Source organism: Sinocyclocheilus rhinocerous, unplaced genomic scaffold, assembly GCF_001515625.1.
Source record: "Sinocyclocheilus rhinocerous isolate Xijiao unplaced genomic scaffold, SAMN03320098_v1.1 scaffold82, whole genome shotgun sequence".
Taxonomy (NCBI): Eukaryota; Metazoa; Chordata; class Actinopteri; order Cypriniformes; family Cyprinidae; genus Sinocyclocheilus; species Sinocyclocheilus rhinocerous.
This window is the reverse complement of record NW_015644168.1, coordinates 105,562-118,302: the sequence shown is the minus strand read 5'-3', so window position 1 is coordinate 118,302 and position 12,741 is coordinate 105,562. Positions and strand designations below refer to the sequence as shown.

At 37.7% G+C, this 12,741-nt stretch overlaps 1 protein-coding gene across 1 annotated transcript in view; it reads left to right on the top strand.

The window, feature by feature from the left end:
- LOC107758034 (AP-2 complex subunit mu-B-like) overlaps nt 1-7,831 on the top strand; it is a 14,266-nt gene extending 6,435 nt beyond the window's left edge. Inside the window, exons 4-12 of the mRNA XM_016575676.1 lie at nt 1,557-1,639; nt 1,873-1,878; nt 2,808-2,943; nt 3,064-3,208; nt 5,502-5,516; nt 7,194-7,313; nt 7,385-7,520; nt 7,611-7,726; nt 7,813-7,831. Of these exons, the coding sequence (XP_016431162.1) occupies nt 1,557-1,639; nt 1,873-1,878; nt 2,808-2,943; nt 3,064-3,208; nt 5,502-5,516; nt 7,194-7,313; nt 7,385-7,520; nt 7,611-7,726; nt 7,813-7,831 (776 nt within the window). The remainder of the gene's footprint in view (nt 1-1,556; nt 1,640-1,872; nt 1,879-2,807; nt 2,944-3,063; nt 3,209-5,501; nt 5,517-7,193; nt 7,314-7,384; nt 7,521-7,610; nt 7,727-7,812) is intronic.
- The last annotated feature ends 4,910 nt before the right edge of the window (nt 7,832-12,741 follow it).

Below are 12,741 nucleotides of genomic sequence, written 5' to 3'. Positions count from 1 at the left end.
GCTACGGAATCGTGTCACCACCAGTGCAGAGCTTGCTCAGGAATGGCAGCAGGTTGGTGTGAGAGCATCTGCACGCACAGTGAGGCCAAGACTTTTGGACAACGGCCTGGTGTCAAGAAGGGCAGCAAATAAGCCACTTCTCTCCAAGAAAAACATCAAAGACCGACTGAAATTCTGCAGGAAGTACAAGGATTGGACAGCAGAAGACTGGTGCAAAGTTATTTTCTCTGATAATCGACTGTTTGGGACATCTGGAAAATCAATTGTTTGGAGAAGAAAAGGTGAACGCTACCATGAGTCCTGTGACGTGCCAACAGTGAAGCATCCTGAGACCATCCATGAATGGGGTTGCTTTTCAACCAAGGGAGTGGGCTCTCCTCTCATATTTCTGCCCAAAAACACTGCTATGAATAAAGAATGGTATCAAAACGTCCTGCATGAGCGACTTCTTCCAATGATTCATGTGCAATTTGGTGATGAGCCGTGCATTTTCCAGCATGATGGAGCACCATGTCACAAAGCAAGAGTGATAAAGAAGTGGCTCGAAGATCATTACTAGGGGTGTTAGAGCGAATTGCAGAGGTTATGAAGAACAAGGGTCAATACTGTAAATATTGACTCATATTTTTTTGCCAATAAAAGCCTTTAAAACTTATGATATGCCTGTCATTGTTTTTCAGTATACCATAGAAACATGTGGAAAAATAATCTACAAATACTGAAGCAGCAAACTTTGCAAAACACAAAATTTATGTCACTGCCAAAACTTTTGGCCATGACTGTACAGAACTGCCATGACTGATTATAATGCTCAATACATTTAGAATCCCTTGTGATACCTGACATTTAAGACTCAATGACATGGATTGATGAGCACGATTTTCTTTATTGAAGATGCTGACATTTTTTTTTAAGCTGTAGTTTACATCCCTTTCATATAAAATCTCACTTTACAGAATGTACAATGGACAGAAGCAATGACACATTTAAAAAATAAATTTGATGGTTGGGAAGCTCTGTAAAACATAAGCATTAGTGTAATATAATTTAAAAACTGTCTTTTACTTGAACAACATTTATAATTTAATTAAAAATATTATACAATTACATTTAATTTAAATCTTATGTATACATTACATTTAATTAAAACAATATAATAACTTTACTAAATATTATCTAAAATATTAAACATTTAAAATGTTTATAATTTAACTCCCTAAAATGTATACTTGTTTATTATATAGTTTTATATTATATGTTTCATCATATTATATATTAAAAATATATTTTTTAAATAAATATTTATGAAAGTGGGGGTTAGGGGGTTGTTTTTTTCTGGTTAAAAAAAGGCTATTTATTTTTAATGCGTTTATCTAAAAGTTTGTTTTGTCAACATGTTTAAGAGTACACCAGTATATTAGATGACCTCAACACTAACAGACGTGAACCAAAATCAAAACTCCAAAGTTTTGACTTTATGGATTCTGTAGCACTGCTGTATACTGCTATATGAGTTCAACACATAGTCATAGTTTTTCTCTTTGCCCTTACTATAGAAATCCTGGATTTTGGGTACCCCCAGAACTCTGAGACCGGAGCATTGAAGACCTTCATTACTCAACAGGGTATTAAGAGCCAGGTGCGTTCTGAATGAAACACCAGCATTTGGTCCATTAGGTTTTCTAATATGTGAATGCTTTATGAAAATGGACAGTTAATGTACCTATAACAGAAGTGTTGAAATCTGATTTTATGGAGCACAGCCTTTGTTGAAGCATGTGGAAACTGAACTGTGTGTTAATGTTTCTGACACCTTCATCTTCACATCACTGCTCACCACGTGCCTGATGACCTGTAACTCACTGCTTCCAGCATCATGTAAGCACAGCTGTACTTATACAGTCATAGAGTGCTGTAGTGCTGATGTATTTTTGTAGGCCAGTCTGGAAGTTATCATCCCTCGACAAAGACTCAATAGGATTTTCCCGTTGACTTTTTATGTTTTAGGCTCATTGCAGAAAATTAGTTGACCAAAAAGGATTTATAATTCTTACATGTTTTGTTCATCATGATAATCTTCATGATAGTCTTCAAAGACCTCATTTCAGGAATTTAACCAAAAACCCATTCAAAAAAATTCTAAATTGACCTCAAGACATTTTAACTGGACATGCTAAAAAGTTAAAGGGGTCATATGATGCGATTTCATGTTTTCCTTTGTCTTTGGAGTGTTACAAACTGTTCTTGCATATATAAGACCCTTAAAGTCGCAAAGATTAAAGTCTCAAACCCAAAGAGGTAATCTTTCTAAAAGTTAAGACTCGTCCACACCCTCCTAAAATGCCTCATTCAAACACGCCCCCACAAATCTACGTCACTGTGTGGGAAGATTTGCATAACACCGCCCAAATGTATACGTAAAGAAAGAAGGCGTAACTTTTTTTTCTCGCTGTAGTATTGTTGCCGCTGCCGCCACCATGTCTTTTCAGAACAATGAGCTTTGTAAAAAATCGATGCGATTTAGAAAGGTGGGGCAGAGAGGAGCAACAGTAATGTACGATATGTGGAAAATAATGTTTTTTTTTTTACCTTAAACCACCAAATACACAAAATAATGTTCTTTTTTTGCAATGTCATATGACCCCTTTAACTCGTTGGCCTACAAATACAGCATCTCTAAAGCACTCTATACCTCACTTTTATATTTTCACAAAGCTTTACATGACAACTTGGAATACAAAATATCTGACTTGTTGTTTGGCGGTGCTCATGTTTCTCTCACACTCTACACTTTGCGTTCTTCTCAGACGAAAGAGGAGCAGTCTCAGATTACCAGTCAGGTCACCGGACAGATCGGCTGGAGACGTGAGGGCATCAAATATCGCCGCAACGAACTCTTCCTGGATGTACTGGAAAGTGTGAACTTGCTGATGTCACCGCAGGGTGAGCCTTCCTGCCCTCTACTGGCTGAGAGTTACAGTACTGCATGGTGAATTTTACCTGCATTCATTACTTTGTATTGAAACTTCATGTAGTGGTGTTTTCTGTGCTGTGTGTGTGCAGGTCAGGTGTTGAGTGCACATGTCTCAGGGCGTGTGGTGATGAAGAGCTACCTAAGCGGAATGCCAGAGTGCAAGTTCGGCATGAATGACAAGATTGTCATCGACAAGCAGGGCAAAGGTGGCACGACTGATGACTCAGGCAAAAGGTGAGTTGGATGACACTGAAATGGAAATGTGAGAGCCACTGTGGTGAGTAAACCACTGAACATGGTTTATGCTTGTTACTAATTTACTAATTGCCGTTTAATGACTCATCATAAGGCCAAATTAAAGTGTTTTATGTAACTTAACACCTTCACAAATTAAATTTTCTTTAGTGCTGTCAAACGATTAATCGCATCCAAAATAAGTGTTTGTTTACATATTACATGTATGTGTGCTGTGTATATTTATTATGTATATATAAATACACACACATGCGTCTATATTTCATAAAAATATGTTGTTTATATATTTAATAAATGTATTTATAATTAAATTATATGAATATATATATATATATATACATGTAAATATTTTCAAAATATATACTGTATGTGTGTGTATATATACATAATACATATACACAGAGCACATATATTATGCAAACAAAAACGTTTATTTTGTATGCGATTAATCGCGATTAATCGTTTGACAGCACTAATTTTATGAAATGGAAAATCAAAATGACATTGATATTTACACATATAAGATGTTACTCTACATTTAAAAAATAATGCAAGTTTCATACCTCAACGCAAACTCCACAGTTTAAAATGAGTTTTCTGAAACGGCAGGAATTTAAATTACTCCGTTTGTGATGTCATGATTTTCCTCTACATGCCCACTAACATGCATATGCAAATCAAGGAAATTTGCTCTTGGTAACTCATGTCTGTGCATTAATCACTGATTCATTTCAGTCTGACTCTGGTTCGAACATATATGACTATATTATTGCACTGGCCATCTTGAGCATCAAAATACACGTCACACATGCTGTGCGTGGATACAATGATGTTTGGCAGTCAGAGCAGTAGCTGTTTACATGTGTTTTTGAAAGAGGTAACCACTTGAAATTATGTGTTTGTGACAGTGAAAGATTGTATGGAATATTATAATTTTTTACAAATATTTAAACTTTTTTTTTTTTAAAGCAAAAACTTTGATAACTGCATAAGCTAACTTCCAGAAACATAATATAAAGGTCTGAAAAGGCATTTTATGACCCCTTTAAATTTAATTTAGCATCAGCATTTGTGTCACTATCTCACAAACCCCCTGCAGTTCCATCACAAACCCCTAGAGGTTCACAAACCCAAGGTTGAGAACCTGAATTTTTAAAAAAAAAATGGAATTGACGAGTCGCATATTAGTGACACAGTTGATCATATTTTTGAATCTCTCCCCTCCAACCCCCTGTCATATAAGAACTTCTCACAATAAAGTCAATTCCTGATGAATTAAAGGGTTAGTTCACCCAAAAATGAAAATTAGCCCATAAATTACTCGCCCTCAAGGCATCCTAGGTGTATATGACTTTCTTCTTTCAGACGAATCCAGTCGGAGTTATATAAAAAATTTACTTTGATCTTCCAAGCTGTTTAATGGCACTCAGCCATTAAACAGCTTGGAAGATCTAAGTCAATTTTTTATATAACTCCGATTGGATTCATCTGAAAGAAGGAAGTCATATACGCCTAGGATGGCTTGAGGGTGAGTAAATATTGGGCTAATTTTCATTTTTGGGTGAACTATCCATTTAAGTCCTGTTGAATGTTCTGATTCACTTAGAAAATCCATCACATTGTTAAAGTAAAATGGGTTATAAATGCCAGATCACAGTGACTTTAAAAACTACATTTTTTGTTTTGATTTGTATAACATCCCCCTCGGCTCAGAATGTAAGGCCTTATGAGCAGAACAGTTGGACACAATATTACAGGAAGTCTCACATGGAGCGAATTCATTCCTCCTGGCTTTTTTGTGTGTTCTGTAACATCTTGTCTTGCAGTCTCACTCTTTCCCTGTTGCCTTTTGTGCTAGTAGGTATATGTATCTTTACAGAGGAATGTTTGATTCTGAGGTGCCGTTGGTTTAGCCCTTTATTTTTTCAATTTTTTTCTGTTGATTTGTGTGCCTCTCTGTTGTACACGGAAGCAGCTCCGGGCGGATGACGTATGGAGGTCGGCGTTGCGCATGCGCCTCTCAGAAGTGACGAACGCGGAAGCGAAGGGAAGAGAACAAAACAACGGTCACGAATTAGAAGTACAAAACGAGGATTTGTAAAGAAGAATGTCGGAGGATTTCGATATAAGCCAAGAGGAGACTTGTTTTTCTTTGCTACAGTAAGGAAACGAGGAATGTTTGATTCTGAGGTGCCGTTGGTTTAGCCCTTTATTTTTTCAATTTTTTTCTGTTGATTTGTGTGCCTCTCTCCTCTCTCCCGATGGACTTCAGTGAGTTGGGGGGCAGGTAGCGTAACTCTCACTCCTGACGTCACCTGATCTATCACCTTCACTCCGTCCTGTCTTAGCCGTTTGTCAGCTGTCTTCGTGTCATGCCATCAAACGTCTCAATAAAGATGATCTTTTTGCATGGGATGACACTGCCATTGAGGTGTTTAGCAGCTCTAGGTAAAGGATCGTAGCGTTTTCTTCAGTTCATTTGTCTCGTCTCATACAAACAGTCTTTCCCCTGTCTTGTTTTACTCAAAGGCCTCTTACCTGAATGAACTGCTAGCCATTCTCATTAGAGTCTGTGTTAAAGTTATCTTGTTGTGACCCCTCAAATGCCTGCCCCCCTCGCCTCTGACCACAACATAACGCTATTTATTTTAATCTAGTATCAGCAAATCACAACCCTCTTACAGACCTTCCCGTGCAGTTTTGTTGTGGTCACAGTGCTAGAAACTAACATCCTTCCCAACATAATGACAGTATAGCAGAATGTTATTGTGCGAGGTAGGCGGTATGACCACAATCTTGCATAATATAATAATTGTATTTATTGCAATATGCTCTACCATTCTAAAGTTTGTAGTCAGTATGATTTTAAAAGAAATTTATATTTTTATGTAGCAAGGATGCATTAATTTGATCAAAAAGTTGCAATAAAGGCATTTATAATGTTACAAAAGATTTCTGTTTCAAATAAATGACATTCTTTTGAACTTTATATTCATCAAATTAATCTTCAAAAATGTATCACAGCCTGTTTTCAATATTGATAATAATAAGAAAAGTTTCTTAAGCAGCAAAACAACATATTAACATGATTTCTGAAGGATAATGTGACACTGAAGACTCAAGTAATGCTGCTGAAAATTCAGTTTTGCATCACAGGAATAAATTACATTTTATAATATATTTAAAAATTTATGAGATACTGTAAACTGTAATAATATTTCACATTATTACTGCATTTTTGGTCAAATAAATACAGCCTTGGTGAACACAAGAGACTTCTTGCAAAACAATTTAAAAAATTGCCGACAACAAAACTTTTGAACAGAAGTGCAGTTATTGTTGATGGAAATTAAATAAAAATGGTTTAGATATAAATGAGATGTTTTGGATAATTGACTGAATGAAAGTTCATAATCTCATTTATTTTCTCCTTATTTAGAACTTGGACATCTAGCCCAAAATAATTTTGTAACAAATGAATATGTCACATATTATTATGCAACACAAGTAGAAATTTCACTAAATTGTAATTGAATAAGCAACATTCACAGCTGTTGTAAAATAGCTATTAAACTTCACATATCAGTTAAAATCTTAATGCGTCAAGTTGCGAGGTTGCTTGACATTTGTAAACGATGTAAAGCCTGCTTTGTGTTGTGCCTAACAACAGTCTTTCCTTTCCTTGTTCAGGACACATCAAGCTTTGTATTTTCGCATCAATTCATCTTTCTTCATCACTCTCATGTGTAAATGCATAAAAAGCCCTTCCCACCGATCTATCAATCTAAATACGTCCTGCGTTATATATCACAATCTTTACCAGTTGACTATTTTCTGCCGTCACACAGTATATACCGTCATGCCGCCCACCTCTGATGAGTAATGTGTGTTTGGTCTCTCTGCAGTCTCTGCTCATGCTTCATTGTTTCCTCATCGTTTCTCTCCTCTGTGTCTCCTGCTGCAGTGGGAAACAGTCCATTGCGATCGATGACTGCACGTTCCACCAGTGTGTCCGTCTCAGCAAGTTTGACTCGGAGCGCAGTATTAGCTTCATCCCTCCCGATGGAGAGTATGAGCTCATGAGGTCAGTGAAGAGCATGTGTGTGACTGCATATGAGTGTGTCACACAGTACAATGACAGTGTCCTTGTCTCAGGTACCGTACCACTAAAGACATCATCCTCCCCTTCCGCGTTATCCCATTGGTCCGTGAGGTGGGCCGCACCAAGCTGGAGGTAAAGGTGGTGATCAAGTCCAACTTCAAGCCCTCCCTGCTGGCACAGAAGATAGAGGTGAGACTGACAGAAGAAATAACATTCATTATTCTCAAAGTGCCTTATTGGTTGTATATATTGAAGTGTAAATTGTGTGTTTCTCTACAGGTTCACATTCCTACTCCACTCAACACCAGTGGGGTTCAAGTTATCTGTATGAAGGGAAAAGCCAAGTACAAAGCCAGTGAGAACGCCATTGTTTGGAAGTACGGCTTGATTTTACTGTACAAGTTCATTTTCTTCATTTGCGGTTTCATCTGCCATTCGCACATTTCCCTCAAAATGTTCAGATTCAAATTGCACTGTTCAGGTTCTTACCCTTCTACTAGGGAATGAGGATTTCATAGAACAAAATTTTTCTTCATTCTTTTTCAAGACTATTATTAACTTATGCTCCCGCTCTCATGGAAAACCTGGGAATAGCAGGGTTTACGTTTGTAATTTCAAGGACCGTTTGTTTAAAACTACAGAAAGTTTTTATTTTATTTTGTCTATCCATGCATCCATCCAAATACTTTATCCATTCATCCATCCACCCATCCAAATACTTCATCCATCCACCCATCCAAATACTTCATCCATCCATTCATTCATCCATCCAAATACTCCATCCATCCACCCATCCAGATACTTCACCCATCCATCCATCCATTCATCCAAATACTTCATCCATCCATTCATCCACCCATCCAAATACTCCACCCATCAATATTAAATAAGTCTGTCCGTCCAAATACTCACTTGAACATTTAAATATCAGGATGTTTTTGGGAACAATTTTACAATAATAAATATACTGTAAATTCCAAGGATTGGAACTTAACATACAAATAAAAATCTTTCTCAAGATGTAAACCCCCACTCGTTTCTCCTTTCTAATTCTTCCACAACATGCATTCCAGACCCCCAGTCCCCATTGAATCCCAGCTAATTTGAGGCTCGGGCCCCTTTTCAAGCCGGTGATTAGCGCTGAACCTGTGTTCCTGCTCACAGGCGGTATCAGTGTGGCCATTTCTGGCTCCTAAATCCCTATCTGCTAACCTGGACCCTGAAAACATACCCCTTCATGCTTCGTTTTTGTAGTGGTCCCTCCTAAGAGTATTAGTTAGGTATCGTCCACATTCTTGTTCTCAGTGAATTAGTGTAAACGTTAAGCCAGTGGCCCCACAATGTTCTTGAGCGTAACTTTTCAGTGTCCATCCAAAGTTTTATGTACGCTGATGTTACCATTTGGAATTTGTCTTAATTTTTTTGTTGTCTCCGTATAAAAGAATTTTTCAATGTGACCAAAATTAGGTGCGAGGTCGTTTGAATTAAAGCAACAAATTGTACTAATGCTTAAGTCCAGCTGTCTGTGTGCATATATGCTACTATAAACACTGTAACAAAACCATCACACCGATTTAAGCGAGTTTCAGCTTTCATTTGGTGTCATATAGTGACTGGTGCGCATGTGTGTGAGTCAGGGGTCCCCAACATCTCTCAGGGACTTTACATTTGTGCGCTTAACCTTCTTTCCATGTCACACTTTAACTTTCATCATCATTCACCACTTTGTTTACATGACTGAAGTTTACCGGTTGAGTTTGTCAGGTGCACTGAGTCAGCCTTTGCATCAGCGAATTCTCTCCCTGCATTTCAGCACTTCTCCTGGGATTAGTTTGAAGGCAAATGCAACTTCAAAAAGACGCATTTCACTAAACACATAAGAGGGGCCTAGAATATTAGGGAGTCCCATTTCTAAACCTCTTTCCTTAGTCCCGATCTAAGGCAGGAGATTTTGGAGATGTCAAAACATATAAGCCATGTCTGCCTTTAAGGTCTTGAACACAGTGCTCGCTCCTTTCATGTGCATATAAACTCTCCACTCTGCGGAAGGCGCTGGAGGATTTATCTTAATGCGAAGGCATTTTGGTTTAACAGCACAGAGACGGAAGCACAGTTTAGTGATGACAACATTTCTCCTGAGATTAGTTTGAAGGCAAATGCAACTTCAAAAAGATGCATTTCACTAAATACATACGTGAGGGCCTAGAATATTAGGGAGTCCCTTTTCTAAAACTTCTTTAGTCCTGATCTGAGGCAGGAGATTTTGGAGAAGCCATGTCTGCCTTTATGGTCTTGAACACCGTGCTCGCTCCTTTCGTGTGCACACAAACTCCACTCTGCGGAAGGCGCCGGAGGATTTGTCTTAATGCGAAGGCATTTTGGTTGAACAGCACAGAGACGGAAGAAGCACAGTTTAGTGATGAGCTCACTGTCGACTACTACGCTCGTGCTATCTACGTTACGTTTCAGGCAACACTACAAACTCGACCCTGCAGATTTAAATGTGCATCTTCTTGAACACTTGTGTCATAACACCTCAGTGTGTTTCAGCTCTGAGAGATGATGAGGCAACTTTTGCAGTGTATCGTCTTCATTTGGTAACTTTGTAACTGTTGTCTTAATCCTAATAAAATGTGTAATCAGTTACTCTTAATGGAGTTGGTGTTTTTGTTTCATATTATATAAATATTGTATGCAATTTTAAAGTTTGTATCTTTAAGGATCTAAATCTATTGGATAACTGACAATTAAGGAAAAACTAACCATTCCAAACAAGTTTTATCTGGACTCTTCGTTTACTATGAGCAGAGCTCTTTTTAAATTTAATGTGGAATTTTTTCTGGATTGGTTTATATTGGCTGCAGTGTACTGTAATCCTCTAGATGGAAGCATTTAATCACACTGGCCAAAATACTGGATACACGAACACAAGAATGTGTAGAACCTAGTGAATTATGGGTGTTCATCTGTGGAGAAAAAAGAAATGACGTGGATACTACGCCAAACCCTCTGCATGAGTGAGACTTCTATCTGAAAAGCCTTTTTGCTTCATTGTTCAATGGCTTTGTATTGCACAAAAAGTAAGGGAGCTTCAGTCAAACATATCAAGAGCTCTGCATAACACCAATGGGTGGCGCAGAACAAACTATTACTTCAAAATGAACCATGTGAAGCTGTAAAGTTTGTCGTGGGCAAAGTTACTTTTTAAAGTAACTGCATTACTTGGTTACTTTTTATGGAAAGTGTTGCATTACTTTTGTGTTCCTTTTTCTCATCTAGGCTGGGCTTGCTTGTTTGTTTGTTTTTAATAATAAAAAAGAAATCGTTTTTTTTTATTGTAAAAGCCTTTTCACACCAAATGTGAAACAAATAAGCCTCAGGAGCCTGGGCCTCCAGCCAAATTCAAAACCACTCGCAAAAGATATGAGGCTGCCTTTCAGGTGCCCTTCTCCAAATCCATGTTTCTCTCTGCTTCAGGAATTCCATACTTTCTGTTAATGCAGCGGTGTTATTGCTATACGAATGACACTACTGACTGACACCCAAGCGTCGGCTCGCTGAATAGTGACACGATTGGCTTCTGTAGAGCTGAACTCAACTGGTTTTGTAATTGATGAACTTTGCAACATTGAGATGAATAATGACACTATGAGCTGCATTACAGCTCAAACTGAGTTGGTTTACAACATTGACACTAATTGTCCTGTTTTCTTAATGTGTAGCTGCTTTTAAAACAATCTGTATTGTTGTGTAAAGCGCTGTATAAATTAATGACTTGACCTTGGCATTGTGCTTATGTATATGTGTAAGCAGTCGTAATTTGATTTTAAAATATTAGATTAGCCATTTGTGACTGAATGGGTGCCCAGTCTTTGTTTGGAGTACAAGACTAACTTAATAAATGCATCGTCTTTTAGAGGTCAACAAAAAAAATGCATCATGAATGTGAAGCCAACAGCATTGAACAGCCTGAACATTGACCCTGCAGGTCAAAGAAGATATCCATCATAAGTGACTGACTTCCTCTCAGAGACGCTGACTTCTCTCCATAGTGATGTGAGAGTTAAAGTAAAGCACTGGCTGTTCCTGAACCCTCCGAAGGTCAACCAAACTAATGAGGTTAGGGCTAGAAACTGAGGGCCGTTTGGCCATGAATGCCATGTGTTATGCCAAAATCTGCAATTTTGCGTTGAAAAATTAAATAAAATAAAATTGGTGTAGGATTTACAAAAAAAAAAAAAAAGTTTTCCCTCAGAAATTGCTAGTAAATTTCATAATAATTAAAGAGAAACTAACGCGAAATTTTGAAATGCAAAAACGTAATAGTATTCTCTTGTACAGTAGAAACATACTCCATGAATCTTTATCTTCGAAAAAATTTGACCAAAAAACTTGTTACTTACTCATTTGTCAGACTGAGACATTCATTGGCTGTTCACGTGCATTTTTTTTTTTTACTGGAAAGGGTTGTAAAATCTTTGCAAAGATCAAAAGGAGGAGGAAGAGTGTTGAAGGTCACGGGTCTCTGGGGCGGGCGCAATCACATGTGGGTGACAGATCTTCCAGAGCTTCGGCTGCATGAGTTACTGAACCACAAGAGCAGCACAACTCATATATATGCGACCCTGGACCACAAAACCAGTCATAAGAGTCTTTTTTTATTATTCTAGAAACTGAGGGCCGTTTGGCCATGAATGCCATGTGTTATGCCAAAATCTGCAATTCTCCACAATGGATTTTTAATGAGCGCGGCTTATGCATGCTTAATTTGTTGCCCTTTCAAAATGCTCCCTTGCATGTTGACTTGCGCTTCGAGTGTGATATCACTGAAACTGCAGAAACGAGGACTCTACCTTTTGGAGTTGAAAGTGAGGCAAGCTTTTAAACTTTCAATGTTTTTCTAATGTTTTGTAGAGCGTAACCAAGTTTTTTTTTTTTTTGCAGGAACCTGTTGTGATGTACTAGAGGTGTTGTTTAGCCTGCGGTGAAATCCAGATATACATTCATATCTGTTGAGAAAATGAAGAGGAATTCGCAGTAGTTTTTTTGTTGTTGTTGTTGTTGTTGTTGCCCAAAATACATTCTTTTCCCTACATCTGAATTTCGCCAAACAAATAGCCTGCTAAAATGATTTTATTTTATATTTATGATTTTTATTTTAGATTTTTGAAAAGATACATTTTGGTCGCTTTGTGTTTCCGCCGACACGCCACGCCCCCCCAAAAAAACACGTTGAAGACGCTGACATTGTGACGTCACTCAGGTGACGCGACCTGAATATCAGCGTTCCAGAATTTGGAAACGTTGAAAATGTATGAATTACCTATATTTCAGATCAATGTGAGGGGAAAAAATTGTTTTTATGTTAAAATGAGCTTTTATGTTTTTGCATGCGTCGTGAAAACACAAG